At 51.0% G+C, this 26,967-nt stretch overlaps 1 protein-coding gene across 2 annotated transcripts; it reads left to right on the top strand.

The window, feature by feature from the left end:
* The first annotated feature begins 1,343 nt into the window (after positions 1-1,343).
* On the top strand, positions 1,344-24,052 carry CCDC92B (coiled-coil domain containing 92B). Of its 2 annotated transcripts, XM_070478858.1 has the most exons (4): positions 1,344-1,896; positions 12,413-12,565; positions 17,131-17,178; positions 20,152-24,052. In XM_070478858.1, the coding sequence occupies exons 2-4, from the start codon at positions 12,436-12,438 to the stop codon at positions 20,751-20,753; spliced, it is 780 nt and encodes a 259-aa protein (XP_070334959.1). In that variant the 5' UTR covers positions 1,344-1,896; positions 12,413-12,435; the 3' UTR covers positions 20,754-24,052. The 2 variants fall into 2 exon arrangements, with proteins under 2 accessions (XP_070334959.1, XP_070334960.1); XM_070478859.1 differs by lacking the exons at positions 1,344-1,896; positions 12,413-12,565 and adding an exon at positions 15,251-15,374.
* Positions 24,053-26,967: the final 2,915 nt, after the last annotated feature.

The raw sequence follows: 26,967 nt of genomic DNA, 5'->3' as shown, positions 1-26,967 counted from the left end.
CAATCCCTGGGTCAGGAAGATCTCCTGGAGAAGGAAACGGCAACCCACTCCAGTATTCTTACCTGGAAAACCCCATCAACAGAGGATCCTGGTAGGCTACAGTCCATGGGACTGCAAAGAGTTAGACATGACTGAGCAACTTCACTTTCTTTCTTTCTTTCTTTCTTCCTTTCTTTCTTTGAACACCACTGTCTGTCAAGCCAACTAAGAGGGTGATTTCTTCAATCTCCGCTGCCAAGAGCAGCTAAAACTTTCACCCACTGACACCCAAGTCCTGTTAAGGTTTAAAAGTTGACTAGGGAGGGGGGACTTTGAGGGAGGATGGATACGTGTATATGTATGGCTAAGTCCCTTTGCTATTCACTTGAAACTATCACAGCATTATTAATTGGCTTTATCCCAATACAAAATAAAAAGTTTAGGAAATAATTTTTTTAAGTAAAGTTTTAATGTGGGAAAAAAAAAAGTTGACCAGGAAGGAGACAGAGCAAAGAGATCCATAGAGAAAAGACAGGATGACCTTGAGGCCAATGATTTGTTGGAACCTGCCCCAAGGCCCTCATGCAAAGGTCCCGCAATTCCAGAGACAAAGACAGAAGATTTCTCTGGACATTTGGCCCAGGAGGGTAAGGAGGAAAGTTCTTGGCTGGCAACAGAGTGGGAAAAGCCAGATCATCCCTTTAGTCTGCAGCCCCTCAATCCCTTCCTCCAGTCCCTTCAGGCAGGGATGGAAATGACTTACCCAGAGACCGTTCTGAACCACCTGCTGCTCACTCATGCCACCTGGTCTCTTGCCATCATGAGCACAAATGCCTAATGAGCACTCAGCACTGTTTCAGGCACTTAATGTGTATTAACTTATTTAATCCTCACGATAACCCAAAGATCTTATGAGCTGCATAGACCATCATCATCCCATATTACAGATGAGGAGACTGGGGCCCTGGAAGGAGGAAGGTATTGGTAGACGAGAAACAGAAGCCAAGCAGTCCAGAAGCCTCCCAAGGCATAGTGAGAACGGATCAACTCCAATCTTCTGGACTCTAGGGTTTCAAAAGGATCCTCTCTCTTGGCTCTTGGGACCGGCAAATAGAGGGAAAGAGGATGTTTCATCAACTGAGGCCCAGAGAAGTGATGTGACTCACCCAAGGTCACACAGCTAGTGAGAGATCTGAAGCACAGGGCAGAAGTTCTGACCCTTGGTCAATTCGCACTCCCCAATCCCAACCCTTCCCCGGACTGGGCGCGGGGGAGGGGTGGGGTGGGAAACTGTCTCAGGTTTCTACGCCAGCGGGTGGGCGGAGGGGCGGAGCGGATCGCGGCCTGCAGGTCTGGGCGCTGTCCACGGTGCTGATACTCCCGCCGCGCCCTTGCTCTCCAAGTGGCCGGCGGGTTCCCGGGGTTTCCCTTCCAGCTTCAGTCAAGGACGGCTCCGAGAGCTCGGCAGCCCTCCGGGGTCCTTAGGCCTGGCTCCCGGGGCTCCCGGGACTCCGGGGATTCCCCCTCCCCCGGCCGCGCTCAGCTTTCCTCCCCTCCCCCCGCCCCGCCCACGGCCCCTCCCCGCCAGTACCAGGTCCCTCCCCTCCCCCCTTATCTTTCCCGCCCCCCGCCTTCCCCCCTACAGCTCGTTCGCCAGTTCCGGTCACGTTGCTGGGTGTTTACGCCTGGAGCCCGCCCCGGACCCCCCCTCCCCGCCCCGCGCACTCGGCGCCCGGGAGCCCCCCGGAGCCCGGGCCCGATCGCCCGGCAGCCTCGCAGCAGCTGATGGCGCCACAGCTCGGGCGGGCGCTGCGGAACCCCGGGCGCAGCTAGCGTGGGGAAGAAGAGCGCCTCCCCCCACACAGCCTGGCCCGGACTCAGGGCCCCGCTGGCCCGTCGCTCCCTCAGGTCCCGAAGGTGAGGAGGCCGGTGGGCGTGGGGGGTGGGCGCCCGGGTGGGGAACCGCACGACCCGAGCTCCTGCTCCCCCGGGAGGGCGGGCGCGGGGCTGCGTACCGCAGCGCGGGAGGCGGACAGGACCCCGCGGGCTGCTGGCAGAAGTTGTCCTCCGCCGCCCAGACTCCGACCCTTCCTGGCCCTGGCGAAGAGTCCACAGCGGCCCGAGGGGGAGCCTCCGCCACCTCCTGCCCTCTGCCACCGCACACATCTTTCTTTTCGCCTGCCTTTCCCTGTCCTCCCTGGGCACCTCTCTTCCCCGTCCTCCTTAGTCTCCACATCCCCCCACTGCCTTCGCTGGGAGTCATATGCGAGACATAAGCAGGGCAGAACATTAAGACCGAGGGGGTTGGGGCTCCAGTTTCCCCAGGCATCCCACTCCCCGTGTCCCTGGATCTTCAGCTCCACCGAGGTCGGGGCTCCAGGGATCTTCAGAGGAGAGAGGAGCCATAGCCTAGAGGTTTGGGGGGGAGGAGGGGCCCCGGAGTGGGGAAGACCACAGGACCTCCACCCCGGAACTGTGGCTCCACAACTGGCCAAGTGACCCCCACCCTGCATAGAGTCCCAGACATTTGTCAAGGGCTGACTTTTTGCTCCCAAGGCAAGTCCCCAGGAGAGCCAAGGACTTGGGGGGAGGGGGAGTAATTATTTTTTAATACGTGTACTGCCTTGGCTTGGTGAAGCCCTGTCCTCAGGAAGCTTATGGCTTAGAGCAGAAGCCAGGTTTGCACATGCATAGGAGCACACACACACACACACACACACACACACACAGGGAAGTGTGATACAAGGCAAAATACCCGGGAACATAAGGAAGGAGAGCCAGCCTGGTGTGGTGGGCCAGGGAAGGCTCCATGGGGAGGGTAGCATTTGATCAGGGCCCTGAAGGATGGGTCAGGTTTCAGGGGGCAGCAACAGGGTGGGGGATAGTGAGGGGATGTCCATGACTAGCAGTAAGAGGTAGAATCTGAAAGAAGTGTTCAGACTGCAAATGTGGACTGTGTTTAGACTGTGAAGGGTCTTCAATGCCAGGGTGAACTCCCAGTGGGGTGCTCCCAGTTACCAGGCACTGTAGTTGTATATTTTGAGCAAACTGCTTAACTTCTCTGAGCCTCTGCTTCCTCATCTGCGGAGGGGATATACTAATGAAGCCTTCAACGCAGGGTTGCTGTAAAGATCAGTGAGTGAGGGAGTTCCCTTGTGGTCTAGGGGTTAGGACTCAGTCCTGTCACTGCTGAGGGCCTGGGTTCAATCCCTGGTCAGGGAACTAAGATCCTGCAAGCCAGCGGGTACAGCCAAAAGAAAAAAAGAAAGATAAATAAGTTAATATTCATAAAATAAAATAAGAGCAGTGTCACCCATTTTTCATTATTATATAGGTATTATTACCTATGCACTGATTTTTTTTTTTTTTTAACTTAGCCACATGGCTTGCATGGCTCCCCGACTGGAGAGCAAACCCAGGCCCCTTTCAGTGGAAACTCAGAGTCCTAAACGCTGGACACCAGGGAATTCCCCTGATGATTGTTATAATAAATATTGTTACCTGTGCATCCATGTCTGAGAAAGATTTCTTGAGTTCCTGCTCTCCCTCCTACTCCAAACCTGAGAGTTAGGCAGTGAAGAGGAATGATGGCCAAGAAAAATAAAGAACATACTAATTCATTTATTTATCCATATATTACCATGCCTATCTTATCTAATATACCTGCCCAGACTATAAGAATGATAAACATAGTTTAACATTCTTCTCGGTTGGAAAGATCCCCTGGAGAAGGAAATGGCAACCCACTCCAGTATGCTTGCCTGGAGAATCCTATGGACAGAGGCGCCTGGCGGGCTACAGTCCATTGGTTCGCAGAGAGTTGCCCATGACTGAGCAACTAACACGAAACAATACTTAAAGCATACTTAAAGCATCTGAACAAAATATGGGTGTTGGAGTGTTCAGAACAGTGCAAGGATATGTGTTGACTCAATAAATATTTTCAGTCCCAAAGAGAAAAGAAACCCCAAGTATGAAATTGAAATTAGGGCAAGAGAAACAGTCGGGGCGGCAGCATGGCAGACAATACAAACTCCATGTAAGCAGAAAGCAAGAGGCTTCAATTCTGCTTCATTTCCCAGCCATGGTGTCTGCCTGAGGGAGAGATGGGGGCAGCAGAGACCAAGTTAAGGAGGTCTAAGGAAAGGAGGAAGTCAGCTACTCAAGGAAAAATTGGGCTGTATAAGTGGTCTTCAAACTTTTGGTTAGCGGAAGCCCTGTCTCCAGTGAATGTATATGCACAAGCCCATTATATGAAGAGGAATAAATACAGCAAAGCCTCCAGTCCTGTCTTTTGCCCTCAAACCTCTTGGCAACACCTGAGATCCCTTTGCAGAACTCAGGTTTTATGGAGCAAAATATGAAAAACACTGTTTGAGATGATTCTTTGAGCTCTGAGTGCTATGATTCTGTACTTTCTGTGGTTCTTTCAATTCAACAAACTCTAAGAACTGGAGAGGAGAGAGAACTACAGTTTCTTCCTTCTCCAGTCTGTGGTAAGCAGATAGCTAAAGAAGGAAGGTGTACCCATAAGCTCCACAAAGGTAAGCAATAAATTAACTCATTTTCAGAGATCAGGAGCCCTGGCCTTAGAAAGTTAGAATTGTACCAAGGTCACAGAGTTCCTGGGCCTGACACTTTGCTGATGGTTGGGGACCTGAGAGATTTCTCCCACCAACTTCACCAAGAGGGAAAAATATTTGTAACTTTCAAACAGAGAAGCATGTCAAAAATTCTTGGAATCTGGTGGCTCAGATGGTAAAGAATCTGCCTGCAATGTAGGAGACCTTGGGTTTGATTCCTGGGTTGTGAAGATCTCCTGGAGAAGGGAATGGCAACCCACTCCAGATTCTTGCCAGGAGAATTCCATGGACAGAGGAGCCTGGCAGGCTACAGTCCTTGGGGTTGCAGAGAGTCGGACACAACTGAGCAACTAACACTTTCACTTTTTTGGCAGCCCAATGGTTAAGATTCCATACTTCCAGCGCAGGGGATGCGGGTTCAATCCCTGGTCAGGGAACTAAGATCCTGCATCCTACATTATGCGGCCAAAAAAACAATTTTTCTTAATATAGTACTTGGAATTAACTCTATAAAAGATGAAGCTTGTATTACAGATCCTTTTTTATTCTTGATGAAAATTCTTAAAAATTAACTTTTTTTTTTTAATCAAACTAGAAAATTCAAAGAAAGAACTAGGTGCTCTAAGAGAAGGTGGGCAGCAGAAACAATGCAGGCCCTGAAGCGATCAGGACAGGGGACAGAGGCCAGGGACCCTTCTCACCAAGCACTTTAATCTGTGAGTTTGAGCATCTCAGGCTGGGTGTCGGGAGAAGATAGCATTGAGAACTCTAACCTTTGGTCCACTGGCCTAGACCAAGTCCTCAGACAAAACCATCTTCTGAAACCTGGAGCTTCCAGCACTGCGTGTCTTTGCAAAAATCTGACATTTTCCTGGCTTGGGCCTTCTGAGGTGCCTGTGCTTCCCCAGCGACACAGCAATCTGTGTTTTCTCTGGTTCTTCCTTCCTCACCCTATCCCCCGCCCTCCCCCAAACAAACTAAACTATAACATCTAAGAAAGAATATTTGCCAAGATCATTTGTGACCCAAATATCTGCCCTGAGAAGAACAGCCTGCCTGGTTGGAAGCAAACACTCAAGTCCTTCTGGGAAGACGCAGAAACAACTGGCTGCTTCAGTCTCTCACCATGGCCAGAGTCTGGTCTCCAGGGCTATGTGGAGAGGGCTTTACCCTTCAGAAATATTTGCATTTCAGCAGCAGGAACGGACATTGTTCTCTCTTCATCCTAAGCATAGGTCCCCACGCCTTCATTTTCCAGGTGCATGACAGTAGACAGACAGATGCAAGAAAAGCAGGAACCCCCCCAAACACACACACACACACACATGCACTCCTCGAGGCATGCATGCAGGTTCAGGTATATGTACAGACACACAGGCACACACATCACAACATAGATATACAATAGCACAGGCATAGTTCACCTTTTTCTTACCAGTTATGCACCAGATTACTGACTGTCTACTTGACATCTATTTCTCCTTGTTTGAGGTCTCCTAAGCATGTCAAATCTAACATGTCTCAGGCTAAAACCTACCTTTTCTATAAATCTGCTTCTCCATCAGTCTGTCCCAGCTCCACAAATTCACTCACACATGGATTCTATGCATTCTTACTAAGTAGCTCCTATTTGCCAGAGTCTATGCCAGGAACTGCTGCTGCTGCTGCTAAGTCTCTTCAGTCGTGTCCAACTCTGTGCAACCCCATAGATGGCAGCCCACCAGGCTCCCCCGTTCCTGGGATTCTTCAGGCAAGAACACTGGAATGGGTTGCCATTTCCTTCTCCAATGCATGAAAGTGAAAAGTAAAAGTGAAGTCGCTCAGTCATGTCCAACTCTTAGCGACCCCATAGACTGCAGCCTACCAGGCTCCTCCATCCATGGGATTTTCCAGGCAAGAGTACTGGAGTGGGGTGCCATTGCCTTCTCCAATGCAAGGTACTAGGGAACAGGAAGAAACAAAACGGAGTCCTTCATCTTACAGTGCCAACAATCTGGCCAGGGAAACAGATAATAAGCAAAAATGTGATATATTCTTGTGATGTTAAGTTCATGAGAAAAAAAAATAGGGAATGGAGAGTGACAGCGGGTTATGTTTGTTTGGGCTGCAACGCACAGCTTGTGGGGTCTTATTTCCCCCATCAGGGCTCAAACTTGGACCCTAGCAGTGCAAGTATGGAGTCCTAACCACTGGACTGCCAGAGACTTCCCAGTGGTTCTATTGTATATATAAATGCTATATCATTTTATTTTCCTTTTTTTTTTTTTTTTACTATGTCACTCCCTATGTGAGATCCTAGTTCCCTAATCAGCAATCGAACCCACACCCACTGCAGTGGAAGCTCAGAGTCTTAACCACTGAACCACCAGGGAAGTCCTGCCTTACAGTTCTGTTTTAAATCAGGTAATCAGAGATGTGGCTCAGCAGTAAAGAAGCCACCAGCCAATGCAGGAGACCAGAGTTTGATCCCTGCGCCAGGAAGATCTTTTGGAGAAGGAAATGACAACCCACTCCAGTACTCTTGCCTGGGAAATCCCATGGACAGAGGAGCCTGGCGGGCTACAGCCCCTGAGGTCAAAGAGTCCAGCGTGACTGAATAACTAAACAGCAACAAATCAGAAAAGGGCCCTGAACTAGAGTCCTGAATGCAGGGAAGGAATGTGCCCTGAGGATATCCTGGAGAAGTACATTTCTGGAAGAGGGAACAGCACTGACAAAGTACCTGAGACTAGAGTGTGCTGGGCAAGTTGGATAAAAAGGAAGGAAGCCTAAGTGACTGGGGTGGAGCCAGCAACAGAACAGTACAGATGAGGGCAGACAGAGCCAGGGGCAATTGGGTTTCAGAAGAACTTTGGGTTTGGTTTTAAGTGAGATGGGAGGGCTTTGGTTGAGGGCAGAGAGATGTTAGATTCGCTGAAGGAGGCCATTGCAAGGATATACCAGAGGGATGTCGGGGTTCTCTGGTTGTTCAGCTGGTAAAGAATCTGCCTGCAATGCAGGAGACCCCGGTTCAATTCCTGGGTCAGGAAGATCCCCTGGAGAAGGGAAGGCTACCCACTCCAGTATTCTTGGGCCTCCCTGGTGCCTCAGCTGGTAGAGAATCTGCCTGCAGTGCGGGAGACCTGGGTTTGATCCCTGGGTTGGGAAGATCCCCTGGAGGAGGGAACGGCTACCCACTTCAGTATTCTGGCCTGGAGAATTCCATGGAATTCCATGGGGTCACAGAGTCGGACACCACTGAGCGACTTTCACCAGAGGGATGGCAGGGACTGGGACTAGGGTGACAATAATGGAGACAGTGAGACTTGACTGGATTTAGGATTTTTTTTTTAAATATGTGTGTAAGTATTTATTTGTACGTATGAAGTGTGAGTGGTGTGTGTGAGTCACTCAGTCATGTGCAACTCTCGGTGTCCCCATGGACTGTGTAGCCCGCCAGGCTCCTGTCCATGGAATTCTGAGGGACCTATTAGACACCCAAGTGGTGGTGTTAAGAGACTTAATTTAGGGGTCAGCATATAAATATTGAGTTGGCTGTAATATTTCATTCGGATTTTTTTGTCCTTTTTTTTTCATTCAGTTCATTTGGATTTTTAGTAAGATGTTATGGAAAAACCTGAACCACATTTTTGGCCTATCCAATAGCATTTACAGCCATGAGATTGAATGAGATCATGGAGGGAGTGATTATAGAAAAGGTCCAGTGGGAAAGATGAAGAAATGAGGAAAGATCCAGTAAATGTGTCTTCATACTTGAGTTTCCCAGACTGGAAAGCTGGGAGACATCCTAGATGTCCCTTTCCCCATGAGCATGATCTAATCCAGCCCATTCCCTCATCCTGCCACTTCTACCCCCTAGAATACACCTGGACCTTTCCACCTCCACCTCCATCATCAGGTCCAGGCCTATATCATCTCTCACCTTGGCAACCGCTCCATTTCCCAGCTGACCTCCTCGAGTCTGTTTGTTCTGCCCCCTCTAATCTGCCCTCCACGACAGTCAATGGTCTTTTAAAAACACAAATCATATCATGTTCATCTCTTGCTTAAAGTCCTTTAGTAAATTCCCAATTCATTTAGCATTAATCCACAACTCTTAACATAGTTTACAAGTCCTTGGGAGATCTTTCACTTGCTAAACCTCACTTCCTGCAACTGTCCCTTAATACTTTACACTTCAGATTTCACCTCCAGTGGCCATGTCTCCATTCCTCAAGACCACATAAAACACTTAAACACAAAGCTTGGGGACTTCTCCGATGTGGTCCAGTGGCTAAAACTCCTTATTCCCAATGCAGGGGGACTGGGTTCAATCCCTTGTCAAGGAACTAGATCCCACATGTTGCAACTGAGTTCTCATGCCTCAACTCAAGATCCCGCATGCCACAACTGACCCAGCACAGCCAAATAAATAAGTCAACTTTTAAAAAAAAAAGGTTGGCATATAATAGGCACTCAATAAATGTAAGCTATCATGATTATGCTACCTCTGGGCTCCACAGATGCTATTCCCTGTTTGAGATGCTCTTCCCTTTACCCTTCTAACTCCTCCTCCTCCTCCAAGTTTGTGTCAGTGTTCTATTGCTGCATCAATTTATTATCTCACAGTTTCCAAGGATGGGAAGTCTGGCACATTCTACTTGGGTCCCACTCAGGGTCTCCCAAGCCTGAAATCAAGGTGGGCCTGCATCCTTCTCTGAAGACTCGTCTAGCAAAAGATCTGCTTCCAAGATCCCATCGGTTCTTGGCAGAATTTGCTTCTTTGCAGCTATAGGACTGGAGTCTCCGTTTTCTTGCTGTCAATCAGGGACCATCCTCAGCAACTAGAAGCCTCGCTCAGGTCCTGCTGTGGCTTCCTCCACAGGCTCTATCACAGCTGGGCAGTTTTTCCCTTCTGGTGCGCATGCCTCCTCAGTCACTCAGTCGTATCTGACTCTTTGTGACCCCATGGACTCCTCTGTCCATGGAATTTTTCAGGCAAGCATACTGGAGTGGGTTGCCACTTCCTATTCCAGATCTTCCCCACCCAGGGATTGAACCTGTGTCTCTTGCATCACCTGCATTGGCAGTAGGATTCTTTACCTCTGAGCCACCTGGGAAGCCTTTCCTGCTTCTAGGCCAGCAGCCAAATATCTCTCGGGCTTCAGATCTCTTCCTACTGCAAGAGCCCTTTGAACCTGCCTCACCCAGAATAATGATTTTTTAACTCAAAGTCAACTGATTGGAGATCTCTGTAAAATTACATCTGTAAAATCCTTCACCTTTGCCATATAACCTAATCACAGGAGTGAAACCTGTCATATTCACAATCCCACCCACACCCAAGGAGGGGGGATAAGGTAGGAGAGTGTGTCTTCCAGGGGCTGGGAATCTTGGGGACCATCTTGGAATCCTTCTTGCCACAGGATCTCAGCCTAAAATCATTTCCACAAGGAGACCTTCCCTGACTCCTAATTTAAACTAGGTCCCACTTTATATTCTTACACGTTACTCTGCAGATTTCTTTCATGGCTCTTACAGGTTGTCATTTTTAACTTATTTGGCTGCATTGGGTCTTAGTTGTGGTGGGCAGGAACTTAGCTGCATCATATGGGATCTTTCATTGCAGTGCACAGACTCTTCGGGCTTAGTTGGTCCTTGGCATGTGGGATCTTAAGTTCCCCAACCAGGGATCAAAGCTGCATCCTTGCCATTGCAAGGCAGATTCTTAAACACTGGACCACCAGGGAAGTCCTTATTATTTGTGTGTTGAATGCACCTATTTATTTGTTTGATTGTCTCCTCTTCACCCTGTGAGCTCCATGAGAATAGAAAGCAGGAATATTGTTTTGTTCATCACTGTGTCCATGTACCCAGCACAGTGGTTGGTAATATTAGATCACTGAATGAATGAATGATGAGCAAATGAGCAAATGTGGGCAGGGATTAACCTCCTCATACATTAGACAGAGAGGAGAAGGGATGAAGCATTGATTGAGCCAGATCCTCTGCTAAATGCTCTATAATTTCTGTTTTCATTTAACCCTCACAGTCATCCCAGGACTGTTATTATGAGTAGCCTCATCTTATAGAAAGGGAAAGCAAGGTTGAGAAAGGTTAACTTTCTTGCCCAAAGATACACAGCAGGGAACCGAAAGATCTAGGATTCAAACCCAGGACTGTTTTCAGTGTAAATACTGGGAAACTTCTTTGGATTCAAAAGACTTGGTTGGAGAACTGGATCTGCTGTCACTCACTGGCCATGTGAACTGGCACAAGTCACTTCCATTCTGAGTCTGCTTCTTTGTGAAACGGAGGTGGTGATACCTACTGAAGGGTGGTTGGCAGAAGTAAATTAATGTGCATGACGTTCCCTAAACATAGCAGAGTGGTCAGTAAATGTAACCTGTGATTCCCACAGACCAAAGAACGCCCCCACCCAGCTGAAATGAAAGCTCACTTGGTTGGATTAGGAAAGCCTTGGAGGTACAAGGAAAAGGGGCCCCGAGAGAGGAACCTGTGAATGTGAGGTTCTCATTCTCAGTCCTGCTGGCTGTGCTTCTGCCAGTGACAATCTGGATTTGCAGAGGCTTATCAGAAATTGGGTATGAAGGAACCATTGCCGAACAGAGCAGTCCATCAGCTGGTTTTCCTCTCTGCTGGCCAGGCATTCCTAGGGCAGGTGGAGGAAAGGCCTCCACAAGCTTTGCAAGTCCCTGGCAGAGGAGACATGAGCTCTGAGTCCTGGACGTCAGAGGTCTGGGCTTCTGCCCTCTGCCTCCTGTTTTTGCCCTCTGCCTATGCTTTCCCAAGATGCTGGTCATCACAGAAGAGACTCACGGGGAAAGGGGCAGAGTCAGAAGAGGGAGTGCTGGAGAGCCAGGCCACCATTAGGATTCAGGGATGTAAGTCTTCCTCTCCCATCAGAGTGTCAGAGCTTCCACCATGGATCTACTCCTTGGGTCTCCTTATCACACTCCCCAACTCCCCTTGGGAAAAGGGCTTCTACTACCTGCCTTTGGCCCACAGAATCAGTGTGAGTGAAACATTCATCAGACCTTCCTCCTCTGTGACCTAGAAGAGCCCAGAGCCCTGGGTTGAGGTTAAGTCAAAGAAACGCAATTGAATTGGAGGAGGGTTGTGCTGTAACCATCGAGTGCGTACTCAGGCGCTCAGTCGTGTCCAGCTCTTTGCAACCCCATGGACTGTAGCCTACCAGGCTCCTCTGTCCATGGGATTTTCCAGGCAAGATACTAGAGTGGGTTGCCATTTCCTCCTCCAGGGGATCTTCCTGACCCAGGGATCGAACCCGCATCTCCTGCATCTCCTGCATTAGTAGATGGGTTCTTTACCACTGAGTCACCTGGTAAGCCCTCTAACCATCAGTCCTGCCAACTGATGGTTGCCCTTGAACTTGAGGGATGGCAGAGCTGAAGAGGGTTCAGGATTCTCCACAATCCCCTAATTTTACCCAAGAGAAAACCAAGAGCCTGGAGAAGGGGAGGGCTTGCCTGAAGTCACACAGCTGGTTAAGAAGCAGACTAGAACCCAAATCTTTGTCTCTCTTTACTGACTTTGCTGCTCTGTTGAGATACAGAAGAGGCTAAAGTTCCATGGGGACAAGGAACTAAAGTCATTCCCTCTGAGCCTCTGGTTCTTCATCTGTTGAACAGGAATAATGATACTTCCTGCCAACACACCCGCTTGCTTCTGAAGTTTCAGTGAGTAAATACAGGAGACCTGACTTCAGGGGCAGAATCATCTACCTGCCACAGCAGGACCCCAGATTGAAGGAGATCATTGAAAGGATCTGAAGGTGGACAGAGTGGATGGGCCCAGAAAATGTGGGTTCACCTTGTTATCCTCCCCAGGTGGGGCCCAGGCCTGGGTTGCCATGGATACCGTGTCCCTGGAGCATCAGATCCAGAGTGTGCAGCGCCACATCAGCTTCCTGAAAAAAGAGCAGATGGCCCTGCTGCGAGACCTGCACCTGGAGATCCTGAGGCTGCAGAAACGCTGCTCGGGTGAGGCCTGGAGGGGTGAGGGGGGCGGCTGTCAGCAGCCACAGCACCGTCTCTGATGGGGTGTCCGCCCTCAGCCTCCCTAAGCCAGGCACGTGTTCATCACCCCTTTCTCTTGGTGAAGAAACTGAGTCTTGGGGAAGTGAGACACACAGAATGTGCAAGCACCTCCCAGCCCTCAGAAGCCCTCAGTCTTGGACTTCCCTGGTGGTTCAGTGGTTAAGAATTCATGCTTCCACCACAAGGGCCACAGGTTCGATCCCTAGTTGAAAAACTAAGATCCCACGTGTTGTGTGTCATGATCAAGAAATAAATTTATTAAGAGATACACAAAAAATAAAGAGGGCTGGCAGTTCATAGGCAGGTTCATGCTCAGCTTGAGGCGTAAGTGATGAGGAGGCCAAGTATCCCACACTGTCCCGAGGATTAAGCACTTCCTCTCCCTGAGAGCTGAGTAAGATTTAGACATGCTGAGATATTATGGGGCAATGAGAATGGAGAAAGCTTTGCAAAGGAATGGCATGGCAACATCCAGAAGGTAGGAAATCAAAAGCTCATGAAAAGTTCTATTTGACTGGATTACCCTCTACTTAAAGCTGGTGGGACATATGGCTGGAGCCAGAACATGGAAGACCTTGACCAATATCAGGATGGCTAAGAAGTTTGGCCTGTCCTCCTGGGTAGTAGGGAGCCCCTGAAGGTTCTTGAGCAACCTTATGCTACATTAAGAAACTCAATCCAGCAATTGTATGGCAGATGAATTGGTAGGAGAGGGAGGCAGGGGGACTAGTGACAGGTCCAGGGGAGAGATGAAGGGGTATGGGAAGGGGAGAACCAGTGGGATGCAGAGGGACCTGGCAATCAATCGGATTTGTAAGCAGGACAGAGGGAGACGACAGGGATGATGTAAACCTCGTGCCTGACCTCTACTCTTGGACCTCAAGTCTCAGCTATGTGGCCTTCTCAGAAGCTTGGCTCTGGCCCAAATGCTCACCCTGCATCTTCAAGTGGAGGCTTTAGAGCCAGTGATTCAGTGTCTCAGCTGGAACATCCCAGTCTCATCATTGTACAAATATGTAAACTGAGGTCCAGAGACAGACAGTGAGCATCACAATGTATCAAGAGTCAGGATTAGAACCTAGGACTCCACACATCCAGTCGTGAAGCAGCTGTGGCTTTTTTTTCTGGACACACCACGTAGCTTATGGGATCTTAGTTCTCTGACCAGGGATTGAACCCTCGCCCCCTGCAGTTTGGAAGCACCAAGTCTCAACCACTGGACCACCAGGGAAGTCCTCTCTGCTCCTTTCCACCCATCCTCTCCCCAACATACTCAGATTTCCACCTCCCTTCCCTGCCTTACTCATGGGAGTCTCCTCCTTCTCCAGAAAGAAACTGAGGCTCAAAGGGTTTGAGTGACCCACCTGGCTTCTCACTCTATGGCACGAGAAGCTGCCAGTCCTGACTTTCAGCCACCACAGTCCCCTCGAGCTCCATATACTGCTGTTCAGCTGCCACCTGCCAAGGCCAGACTTCTTGTCATCTCCCCCAAAGCCTGGCAGGCAGCAGAGGGCATGGATGCCCTACACCTTCTCATTCCTGCCTGATCCCACTTTTTTAGTGTAGTAATGACATTAAAGGGATATTGACACGAGTGAACCCTAAGACCCTAGAGCTCTTTCTCTAATTTCTTTTTGCTTCATAATTATTCTGAAGACCTGGGTCCTTCCACGTAGGACGCAGGCCAGGATCCCAAGAAAATGGGTTGCTGTCATTCAGTCACCAAGTCATGTCCGACTCTTCATGACCCCATGGACAGCAGCATGCCAGGCTTCCCTCATCATCTCCCGGAGTTTGCCCAAGTTCATGTCCATTGCATCAGTGATGCCATTCAACCATCTCATCCTCTGTAAGAAAGTGTAACAAGCAGGAACAGAGGGCCCTCAGCCCCCACCCTCCTTCTCAGACAAGTATGGGCCTGCAGCCTCTTGGTTATTGATTAAGGAGATAAAAATAACTCTGGGCTGGCCTGGAGCAGCCACTCATGGGGCTGAAATGACTGAATAAGGCCCTCCCTCCAAGGGGGTGGAGCAGAGAGGAGGAGAGGGGAGAGGACAAAGGAGATGTTTTTAAAAAGAGATTAAAGAGGGATCCAGAGAGTGGAAAAAGGATAAGAGTGAGAAGGGGCTGGTATAGGAACCAGGAGGGCAAGGCTTAGGGAAGAACCTGCCCAAGAAGGGGTGATAATTCAAAATAAAGGGGCTTGAGAGGTAGGTGGGTGTGTTCTGGTTGGGAAGGTAGCTTGGATGATAATAAGAGCTGACTCAGCTAGAGTGAGCCCTTTATTTCTTTTCTCTTAGCAAAGAATCTGCCTGCAATGCCAGAGACCCAGATTTGATCCCTGGGTCAGGAAGATGCCCTGGAGAAGGAAATGGCAACCCGCTCCAGTATTCTTGCCTGGAGAATCCCATGGACAGAGGAGCCTGGCAGGCTACAGTCCATGGGGTCGCCAAGAGTCAGGCACGACTGAGTGATGAACACTCGCTTTCATAGGTGAGAAGACTGAGGCACAGAGAGCTGTTGTCACTGGCCTGAGGTCACACAGCGTTTCTGACCTCACAGTGTGCATGCCTGCTAAGTCACTTCAGCCGTGTCTGACTCTCTGTGGCCTTATGGACTGTAGCCCACCGGGCTTCTCTGTCCATGGGACTCTCCAGGCAAGAATACTGGAGTAGGTTGCTGTGCCCTCCTCCAGATGACCTTCCAGACCCAGGGATCGAACCCGCGTCTCTTGCATCACCTGCATCGGCAGGTGGGTTCTTTACCACTAGCCGCCTGGGAAGCCGGTGCCCTCATGCATACTCATCTAAACCACCAGGACTCTGGCTGGAAGAGGAGCAGGGAGGTTTGATGGATGAGGGAGTGGAGCCCAGCTGGGATTCTGTCTCCCCTCCCCCAACTCTGGTGGTTAAAGGCTACGGAGAAACAAGCCCACAGGCAGTTAGTGACAGAGCCGGAGTCCCTTAGGCTACTCCCCAAACTTAGTCCAGGGCCCCTCCCTCCCTCCCTGCACCCCCCCCACATCCCAGGGCCTTGGAGGAGGGGCCAGGTTGGCCCCAGGAAGCCCTGGGGGAGGTTCAAGCTCTGGTCACAGCAAAGGCCCAGGCACTCCAGGCTCTGTCTCCTGGAAACAGCTGGCCTCCCCAGGGAAGGCACCTCCAGTAATGCCCCTGGTATCTAGAAGAGCCTGGTGAGGACAGCGAGGAGGGGCGGGCGGAGGGCCCACAAGGTGAGTCTCTCTCTGTTGGTACTGCCGGACAGTGGACCCGGGGATCCGCTTCCTTCCCCCACTCCCACCTTCACACCTTCTCCCTTTGGGCACAGACAGCGTCCCTGCAGGTACACGCAGGTGCGCCTGAGAGGTACCCTCCATCACAGGCAGCTGCCCCTCCTGGGCTCCCTCCTACCCCTCTCCCAGCCCTTGAGCCCTGATGGAGTTGGGATGGAGTGGAGTGGGGAGTGGGCTGGAAAAACAATCAGACTAGGCAGGCTGAGGGGCGGGGCATGCTGGGCTCGAAGGGGTGGAGACTGGGGACAGGCAGGGGAGGAGACTGCTCCTGCACTAGTGCCCTTGGGGGGTCCCTTGGCTGCCCTCAGCACCAGGCTGAGAGCCACGCAGGCTTTGCTTCACTAGGTGGCTCTGTCCTCCTTGAAGCTCCTCTCCCTCCCCCATGGAATGTGGCAAAACCAGGACTTAGCAAGGGTACAGCAGTACTGGCTGTGAAACCAGTGAAACACGTGTGTCCTATTGGTAAATACCCTAAATCCCCTCTTAGTGTCCCCAGGCAGCCCACCCAGGACACGCCAACCTTCCCAGACTAACCAAACCATCACCACAGTGGGAGGTGAGAAATGTCTGTTTGTTTTGTTTGAATTGGTGGGTCTGACTCTTTGCAACCCCGTGGACTGTAGCCCACCAGGCTCCTCTGTCCATGGGATTTCCCAGGCAAGAATACTGGAGTAGGTTGCCATTTCCTTCTCCAGGGGATCGTCCTGACTCAGGGATCGAACTAAAGGCTCCTGCATTGCAGAAGGATTCTTTACCGACTATACCAAGTTGGACCCTACCCGGACCTACCAATAGATACTGAAAGGTCTGTGCCCTGGACAACAGGTGTCCCACAGACTGGCTCTGATTGGTTGGCATGTTAAATATTTGTACATCACCTCTGGAAAGGGTCAAATAGTACCCCCACCACCAACCCCAAAAGCAAGCCTCCGTCCCACAAGGGTTGAACTAATCCCCAAATTCAGGACACAGAGTTGGAAAGATCTATTGGAAAGATATCTGGACTTAGAATCAGGCAGATCAGGTTCAGGTTGTGCCTCTGACACCTCTCTTTCATCTCTTTCCCTCTGGGCTGCATTAAAATAGGTATAGGGGTGGTTTTGATGGTTTCTGAGCATCCTTATTGCCACTTTTACTGGGTTGTGATTCTTAATCTCACACACATACTCTCTCTGTTTCTAACACACATACAACGGCCTTTTCTTATCTCTGCCCCCAGAACTGACCCATGACCTGGAGGTGAGAGAGGCCCAGTCGCACCAGCAAGGTAAGAGAACAACTGGTCACCTTCCCTGCCCCCCCTTAGGACCCATGCCTTCTCCATACCCAGCCGAGACTTGGGGATAGCCTCACGTGCCCACTCAGCTGGGTGGCCTTGTGCAGTGAACAGCCAGCACCACTGTACATACACACATGCCTGGTATCCCTGTCTCCATCCAAATTGGGAAAATGAAAGCAGGAAGGAGATGGTTTCCACGAAGTCCACGTGCCTGACTTCATTCCTTTGTGACCCACCTCCCCAGTCTTCCCATCCTTGTGCAAGTGATTCTCATGGTCAGTGTGCACACTCATCAAAATTCAGCATGATGGCAATAGAAGTTCTTTGATTTCAAGGAACTTTGAAGCCAGAGGAGGAGAAAAGAGACAAGTGCACATTAGCAAATTCTTAATTTTATAGAAACAGGACTTCTTGCGAGTGTAGCGGTTCCGCTAAAGTGTTTGTTTATAGATTATCACTTCATCCATAAAATGGGGAGATGTGTGGGGAGATAGCATTCGGTGAGTGTAGAGTTTCAGTTTTGCAAGAAGAAAAAAATTCTAGAGATCTGTTGCACAACAATGTGAGTATATTAATAGTACTTTAGAGCTAAAAATGGAAAAGGAAATGGCAACCCACCCCAGTATTCTTGCCTGAAAAATCCCATGGACAGAGAAACCTGATGGGCTACAGTCCATGGGGTCCCAAAGAATTCGGTCATTACTGACCGACCAAGCACACACATCCTTAACCATTTTTAACTGTGTGTTAAAAATGGTTAAGATGGTAAACTTAGCTATTTAGTTTTTTGCCACAATTAATTTTTTTAAATGGAAGGGATTGCATTGTTCAGATCTTAATCCCCAGGTAATATGACCTCTGAGAACTAGGACTGGGTGTTACCCATTGCCTTCCAGTACAAACACGTTACCTGACATAGAGAGGGACTTGGTAAGTGCTTGATTTAAAAATGAACCACAAAAGTAGTATTTCTTTGACCAGAAGGGTTTTAAGAATGGACTTTTTGCCATGTGGATGTGCTGCTTATAGATCAACAGCTACATGACCAAGAGTTAGGCAAAGGAAAGGCTGGAAGGTTAAGGTAAAATGTTAGAAGCCCTACAAATTACCTGCATGTTCATGCATTAAGATCTAAATACTTACGAACTTGAGCTAATTCTGCCCACTATAAGTAGCAGTTGTGGGCAACCTCTTGGTGCCTAGTGCTTGGAGGAAGGGGAGGCGCATTCCCAGATTTCAGGAAAGAACAGTTGTGTGAAAACAGTAGCTTTGGGGGCCTCCCAGGTGGCTCGGGGTAAAGAATCTGCCTGCCAATTCAGGAGACGCAAGAGACACAGGTTTGATCCTTGTGTTGGGAAGATTCCCCTGGAGAAGGAAATGACAACCCACTCCAGTATTCTTACCTGGAAAATCCCATGGACAGAGGAGCCTGGCAGACTACAGTCCATGGGGTCGAAAGGAGTCAGACACGACTGAGCAGGCACGCATAGCTTTTACTGTACCTACTGTCCTTCCTCTGAAACGGCTTTTTGGATCATCTGGAACCCCGTGCCTTGGGTTGTTGCTTTTTTTTTTTTTTTAAATAAATATTATTATCTGGCAGCACCGGGTGTTAGTTGCATGCAAGACTTTTTTTTTTTAAGTTGCAGCATGCAGGATCTAGTTCCGTGACCAGGGATCGAACCCTGGTCCCCTGCATTAGGAGCAAAAGAGTCACCCACTGGACCACCAGGAAAGAGTCCCCCGTGTCCTCGTTTTTATCCTCTCTCTCACTGGGCCTAAGAGCTATTTTTCTGTGTTCTCATTTTCTATGAAAATCACTTGGGGATTCTCCTATCCCCTCTAGAGTCACTTTTTACCTTCCCTTAGTCACCTTTTGGCTACTGATATCCCCATACTCACTCACGTGTGCCAGTCTTGGGATACAGTCCTGGCTGAGATGGAGCTTATGATTCAGGAGGCAGGAGTCCTCAGCCGTGGGGGTGTATTAGAATCACCAGGGAAGATTTAAGAAGCACCAGTGTGCTGGTCCAACCCGGGGGGAGTCTGATTCAGTCTGAATTTGTTAGGGCCCAGGGAACTATTTTTTTAAAACTCTCTAGGGAATTCCCTGGTGGTCCAGTGGTTAGGACTCTGTGCTCTCACTGCCAAGGGCCCAGGCTGGATCCCTGGTCAGGGAACTAAAATCTCACAAGCTACAGTTTCAAAGGTCAAAATAAATAACGCTTTCTGGATGTTTCCAGTGTACATCCAGGCTTGAAACCGAGTGCAGTAGGCAAAGACAAACAATGAACAAGTAAAACGTGTAATAAATGCTCTCTTTATGAAGGAAACAAGGTTCACAGCACAGATTCACCTTTTCCGCTCACACTCCCAGTTCTTTCAGTCCCTTGTTCCTGTGTGTCTCTCCTGCCACAGGGCTTTTACACGAGCTCTTCCTTCCGTGGGAAGCATCCTTCTCTTCTCTGTTCACTACTTAATTCCCATTCATCTGTCAGATCCTAGCCTCGTCATTTCTCTGCTGAGAAGCCTTCTCCGATTAGGTCAGTCTCCTGTGACAGTCGTGGTGTTGGCAGGTGTCACACATGAACCTACACATTCTTTTGTGATTATGTACCGTACATCTCCCACTGTGCTTACTGAGAACTTCGTGAGGAATTATTATCCACCCTATCCGCAATCCCCAACACGACGCACAGAGTCAGGGCTCAGCAGATTGTCGTGGAGTGAATAATTGGTCTGGGAAGGGTCTGCTCTTAAGGGCTGCACGGAAGAGTTTAGAGGCTCGGCCAAGCAGGAGGCAAGAGCTGGGAGGGGGGGAAAGGTAGGCGAGCAGGAGTGAGCCCGAGCGCTGCGGGACCTGCAATCGGGGAGGTGCGGGGCTTCGCTCCGAAGAGTGGTGAGCTGCGCAGGTCCGGCCAGGCGGGGACCCTCACTCTCCCCTCCCTCTACCCTGCCCAGAGTTGGCGTCCCGGGAGCTGGAGAGCAAGTGCCGCGCGTTGGAGTCGCAGCTGGCCGAGCGAGCAGCGGCCAACGCGGAGCTGCGGCGGGAGGTGGCGCAGCGCGAGGCGCTGGTGTCGGCGCTGCGCTGCAGCCTGCGCGCGGAGGAGCGCCGCTTCCTGGAGGAGCTGCGTCGCCGCAGCCACCGAGCCACCGTGCTGAGCACGGAGCTGCAGAAGCACACCGAGGCGGCCGCCTACCTCTCCTGCCAACTGCATGCGGCGCGCCAGAAACTGCAGACTCCGCGCCCGGGGCCCGGCGCCGCCGCCGCCGCCGCCACCGCCGAGCCCCGAATCCGCCGGCGCGCACAGCGGGCCCGCCGCCCGCCTGCAGCCGAGGCCGCCACCAAGGGCCCCGGCCGGGACTGGGCCGCCTGGGAGCGTGCGGCCGGCGTCCCGGACGACCTCGATGCCATGCCCGACCCCGCGCTCTTCCTCTACGCCCGGAGGCCCCAGCGGCCCGGCGGCCGCAGCCCACGCCAGCCGCCTCCCCAGGAACCCCCGGACCAAGCCGGCTCTCCGGCCGCGCCCCGCCCACCCAGTGCGCCCGCGGACCCGGAGTAGGCGCGGGGAGGGCGAGCGGGCGGGGAGCCGGGAAAGGCTGGCCCGGGTTTCGACTCGGCTCGGGCCCGGGCGGATAGGGTGGGGGCGGGTCCTTGGGGCCGAGGGAACCAATCCCTCCCCCAGGGAGCGGACGGAGGCGGCCCCTGCTCCCCCGCGCGTTCCAGCCGCCCCGGCCTTTTGTATTTCCCGAGGCTTTGAGCTGTCGCCGCAGCTTTGAGCTCTCCTCTCCCGCCGGGGAGCTCCTCCGCCGGGCCCAGCGAAGGCACTTTTTTTTTCCTTGGAGAGGACTCAGTACCGATCCTTATCTGGTCCCCACCCTGCCACTGGGAGGGGACGGGGCGGGAGTCACGCCCTGACCCAGGAAAGTGACAAAGTGACAATCGTTTGGCCGTAGCGGGGAGGCCGGGCTGGCCTACGGAAAGGAACCAGAGTGGCCCTTAGCATCCTTAGGCCTTCCAGCTCCCCGCTGCGGCCTCCGCCAGACCTGCACGGCCGCCCTTCCTTCCCAGCCTGCCTCCGAGGGGCGGTTCGGGCTGGGGGCTAGAGGCTGGACCTTCTCCCCCACCCCCCCCCCCCCCCAACCTGCTAATAGATCCTTACAGGTGAGCACGGAACACTTTAGAAGACGCCTCCCCCACAGCCTCTGGTGGGGGGAGTATGGACTTATGGAAGTTTGAACTTCTAGGAATTAGCACCCATAGACCCTTAGAGAAGATTACAGAATGGGTTTGGTGGCAGATAACTGTCTCCAATTCTCAGTTCTTCCCGGGTATGTAGACTCCAAGGACACGCCAGAGTCGGGCTGATGGAAGGGTTAGAAACTGTTTTCAGGAGGTAGCTGGGAACCTGAAGGCTGCCCTGGGAGTTTCCCTAGTCCTGTTTATTGGTGCTAATTTTGCCCAGCTTCCTAATTAGCTGGTTGCACCCAGAGGCAGGAAGAGGGGCCCTGCTTCTTGGAAGTGGCAGCTGTTGATAGAAGTTTGAGTGTGCTGGGGGCGGTGGGCGGGGGGATGGTGGGAACGCAGGTTAGGCCCTAGCCTCGCCCTCGTCAGGACTGCCCCCATCCTATCAGACCTGACAGCGGCCGGTGTTCAGTGCCCTTTGTCTAGGTTGGGGAGTGGCAGACGGGAAGACTACCGCCCCACCTCCTAACGCGTTTCTCCCCAGCTCCCCCTCACGACCAAAGGCGGGAAGTCCAGCTCCAGCCCGGTTCATGGCGCCCACCTGAGTCCAGCCTGGAAAGACAAATTCCTAGAACCCTGTCGTCTCGTGCCATCCCTCTTTTATTGGTCGTGCATCAAGTCCGAAGTGCCTGTGAGGTCTTCCAGGGGCCGCCAAGGGAGGACATGGGGCAGGAAGAGGCTCTGACCTCACTCACGATGCCCCCAACCCAGCAGGTCCTGACCCTCTGCCTGGGGCTGAGACTTCTGCTTGACGCCCAGAGGTCTGGGAGGTCTCCAGGGGGCGATGAACCCTTTTCCCATCATGGCCCCATGAAGAAAAGGGGGACAGATCCCCAATTACACCCCCTTCCACTGTATACGTTAGAGGGAGCAGGACACGGGTGAGCACATGAACGTGCAGCCCCTCCCCGCTCAGGACTGCTGAGACCACTGAGCAATAAGCAGGCCCGGTCTGTGTCCACCACTGGGGCGCCCTGGGGACGGACAGTGCTGTCCAGTCTAAAGGGCCGCGGGAGTGGCCTAGGGTCCTTGCTCTGCCTGCTCCCGCCTCTCCGCTCCCCAGTCTCTGTGGTTGTACCTCTGCCCTCTGTCTCCCCTCAGGTGTGAGTGACTCACGACCCCTTGACCCTTGACCTGCTGCCTTCCTTTTCAGAACATGTCCCAGGAGGCCTCTCTCTCTGCTCGGGGCTGTGCTCACTTGAAGGGGCCTATGACCCTGGGAAGGAGGAGGGAAAGGGGGTCTTTCTGGAGGCGCCCATCCAAACTCTCATCTTCCACAACCATACTTTCGGGGTGAACTGGGTGACTTTGTGAGGTCAGTTCTTCTACAGAGATGGTGAAGTACTCTATCCACCCACCCACCCACTAAAAGCCATAGCTCCACCCAGCTGGCCTCCCCCAGCTCTATAGCAATAGCCCTCTTCCTCCTTCCTTCCTCTGTACCCGAGGAGCCCGGCTGGGGACCGCCACAACACCCCTGCCCCACCATCCTCCCTGGTAGCCTGCCTGCCTCTCCCCAAGTGATGCATCAGCACCTCCTGTGTTGTCCCCCTTCCAGCAATCAGAGATGACTCTTGTTCCTGAGCTACTTGGAGATCCCGGCTCCCCGCCCCCCATGAAAGGTCTGGAGTGCTGGGGCGGCTGACTCACTGACTCTCAGCTGAGGTGTGGGGGTGCCTGGGAAAGGAAACGCAACCATCCCTGCCCCCTCCACTCAGCAGGCTGGGGGAAGGTCCAAAGCAAATACAGGGTTCCAATTTTAACAGAAATGCCCCCTCCCCATCCCTCTCCTGGAAATAATAGATGAGAAGCTTTCCTCCTCCAGAACCCTCAGGGCGCTAAATAAAATGAATAAGACTGGGAGTCGGTGGTCTGCCCTTGGCCTCAGTGGCAGGGAACTCCCCAGCCTTGCCCTCAGCTTCTGGCCCTCCCCCTCTCCTAGCCTGGGGGACCCACCGTACCAAAGGAGAGACCCCCCCCCTCCTCGAGCCCCTGAAAAGTTTGGGTGACTAGAAAGGACATTGCCTTCCCTCTCCCTGTCCCCCCACCTCTCCACTCTCCCCTCTTTGCTGCACGGAGCCCACTGGGGGAGGGGGGTGTTGACATGGACACTCAGGGGCCCTAGTTGCAGCCAGGAGCTGCAGGTGGGGACCCCTCCCCATTCTGGAAGCCAGCCAGGGACCTGTGGGCAATACAGCCTGAGGCTTTGTGCCCCTGCTCCCGCTCACAGTGGCCTGCAATCTGGGGGACCAGTCCAGGGCTGAAATAGGGTAGACCTTCCCCAAAACAAGCAGCAGACTAGAGGTCCCCCTGATGGAGCAGAAGGAGGCCAAGAGGGTGTGGAGCAGCACCTCCTCTTTGTGAGGAGCCGGCATTCTCTAAGCAGTCTCGCTGAGTGGCCAGCCTTGAGCAGGGGACCTGCAAGGCTTCAGAAACACCAGGCAGGAGCCCCACAGGCACGGCAGATGGACCCGGCTCCAAGTTCTCTCTGTTGGCTGCGCTTTTTAATCCAATGCTTTTCAGAGTGTATTCACTCACCTACAGAAATAGAGCCCTGTGCTTTAGGGGTGACTGTCATATGCCTTATTCTTAATAAAATACCTGAAAAACACAGAAGTCAAACTTTTTTCTATGAGCACTCCACCCCACCCCCCACCACCTGATGGGGCTGGTCTGTGGAATGGACGTGAAGGAGACAGGATGGTTTGGGAGTTACCCCTTTGAGGGGGAGGAGGTGGTGAGACGGAGCTGAGACTCCCAAGTCCCTTCTATGGATAACCCTCACATAAGGCACAAGGCTCTCATCTGAGATGTCCTGAGGCTCAAGCTAGCCCTGTCTCCATACCACCCCAACCCAAGGGAACAAGCAAGACCTTAGATCAGAGGCTCCTGGCTAGGGTTGGCAGGGATAGGTTGGAAGAGTTTTATGCCTGGAATTGCCCATTGTTCTGGCCCAGAAGCAACCCTGGGCTTCTGGACATCTTTGGCAATGTTGGTTCTCCTTCCCTGACACCCATCTCCATCTGATGCAGCTACAAGAAGCCCAGAGTCCCAGAGAAGAGCCCTAATCTTATCCTCCGCTCCTGAGAGCTGTCCTGGGACTGCCGTTTGGGAGCTCAGCACACTCAGCACCTTCAGGCTCGCACATCTTCAGTGTAGGCCTGTGTTGTTGATGGCTCCTGGAGAAAAAGCACAGCTCTGCAGTCTAAGGATGCAAAGGACATACAGACGTCTGTAGCAACTTAGCATGAAAGCATGTTAATGCATGTGTTAGGGGGCGGGGACTATCCCCACCCATGTGACCCAGGTCACACTAATTGGGTTAGAGGTGGGCATGCAACTCTAAGCCGATGAGAACCCATAGTGTAACCTTTCATTTAACACACAAGTCAGGTGTAGGGATACAGCAGGGAAACAAACAGGACTACTGCAGGACAAATTCTTAGGTGGCTAAAATGGCAGAACATCATCCTGGAAGATTGGCCATTTGCCCCAGGGATGGAGCTACACAAGTATGAGGCTCCACAAAAAAGTAAAACCAAGAGAGATGGAGACAAGGACTTCTCCTGCAGTCCAGTATTTAAGACTCTGCACTTACAATGCAGGGGGATGTGAGTCTGATCCCTGGTAAAAGGAATTAAGATCTGCATGCCATTACACATGCCATGCAGCCAAAAATTAAAAAGAAAGAGAGAATTCCATTTTTTTTTGTCATGAGTGTTTAATTCTACCTTTTAAAAAATTTTATTGAAATACACTTGATTTACAATGTTGTATTAATTTCTGCTATACAGCAAAGTGATTGAAATACATATATATGTGTGTGTGTATATAGCTTTGCCTATTCTTTTCCATTTTGGTTTATCACATAATATTGAATGTAGTTCCCTCTGCTATACAATAGGAACCTTGTTGTTGGACAATTCCTGATAATTAAGTTGCCTGGCCCCAGCTGCACCTGCAACCCATATACTAGTGCCCTTTTCAACTGTATATACCAATAAGCTCCTCTTCCACTTTTGTTTTTAAATGATCAGCATTAATTTGTGGGGTTTTTATACTTTTTAACTTAATTTTAGACATAGAGAAAAGTTGCAATAATGATACAGATTTCCTGTATGTCTCTCACCAAGCTTCTCCTAATGTTAACATCTTATTTTATCATAGTGCAATTATCCAAACCAAGAAATTAACATTAGTACATGGCATTATGTGAACCATGAAATTCCAGGTGTTCAAGCTGCTTTTGGAAAAGGCAGGGGAACCAGAGATCAAATTGCCAACATCCGCTGGATCATCGAAAAAGCAAGAGAATTCCAGAAAAACATCTATTTCTGCTTTATTGACTATGCCAAAGCCTTTGACTGTGTGGGTCACAATAAACTGTGGAAAATTCTGAAAGAGATGAGGATACCAGACTACCTGACCTGCCTTGAGAAACCTGTATGCAGGTCAGGAAGCAACAGTTAGAACTGGACATGGAACAACAGCCTGGTTCCAAATAGGGAAAGGAGTACGTCAAGGCTGTGTGTTGTCACCCTGCTTATTTAACTTATATGCACAGTTCACCATGAGAAATGCTGGGCTGTATGAAGCACAAGCTGGAATCAAGATTGCGGGGGGGAAATATCAGTAACTTTAGATATGCAGATGATACCACCCTTATGGCAGAAAGCAAAGAGGAATTAAAGAGCCTCTTGATGAAAGTGAAAGAGGAGAGTGAAAAAGTTGGCTTAAAGCTCAACATTCAGAAAAGTAAGATCATGGCATCTGGTCCCATCACTTCATGGCAAATAGATGCGGAAACAGTGGAAACAGTGGCTGACTTTATTTTTCTGGGCTCCAAAATCACTGCAGATGGTGACTGCAAGCCATGAAATTAAAAGATGATTTACTCCTTGGAAGAAAAGTTATGACCAACCTAGACAGCATATTAAAAAGCAGAGACATTACTTTGCCAACTAAAGTCCATCTAGTCAAGGCTATGGTTTTTCCAGTAGTCATGTATGGATGTGAGAGTTGGACTATAAAGAAAGCTGAGCACCGAAGAATTGATGCTTTTGAACTGTGGTGTTGGAGAAGACTCTTGAGACTCCCTTGGACTGCAAGGAGATCCAACCAGTCCATACTAAAGGAGATCAGTCCTGAGTGTTCATTGGAAGGACTGATATTGAAGCTGAAACTCCAATACTTTGGCCACCAGATGTGATGAGCAGACTCATTTGAAAAGACCCTGATGCTGGGAAAGATTGAGGGCAGGAGGAGAAGGGGATAACAGAGGATGAGATGGTTGGGTGGCATCACCGACTCAATGGATATGAGTTTGGGTAAGCTCCAGGAGTTGGTGATGGACAGGGAGGCCTGGTATGCTCCAGTCCATGGGGTTGCAAAGAGTTGGACACGACTGAGCGACTGAACTGAACTGACATGGCTATTAACTAAACCATAAAGTTTATTTGAATTTCATTAGGTTTTCCCCCAGGGTTTTTTTTTTTTTTTTCTGTTCCAGAATCCCATCTGGGGTCTCACTG

This window comes from Odocoileus virginianus, chromosome 17, assembly GCF_023699985.2.
Source record: "Odocoileus virginianus isolate 20LAN1187 ecotype Illinois chromosome 17, Ovbor_1.2, whole genome shotgun sequence".
Lineage (NCBI taxonomy): Eukaryota > Metazoa > Chordata > Mammalia > Artiodactyla > Cervidae > Odocoileus > Odocoileus virginianus.
The sequence above is the reverse complement of the archived record's forward strand: the minus strand, read 5'-3'. Positions and strand labels throughout refer to the sequence as shown.

Coding starts and splice junctions, on each gene's coding strand:
- CCDC92B (XM_070478858.1), top strand. CDS start 12,436: ATGGATACCGTGTCCCTGGAGCATCAGATCCAGAGTGTGCAGCGCCAC. Junction 12,566..17,130: donor GCTGCAGAAACGCTGCTCGG/GTGAGGCCTGGA, acceptor CTCTGCCCCCAG/AACTGACCCATGACCTGGAG. Junction 17,179..20,151: donor GGCCCAGTCGCACCAGCAAG/GTAAGAGAACAA, acceptor TACCCTGCCCAG/AGTTGGCGTCCCGGGAGCTG.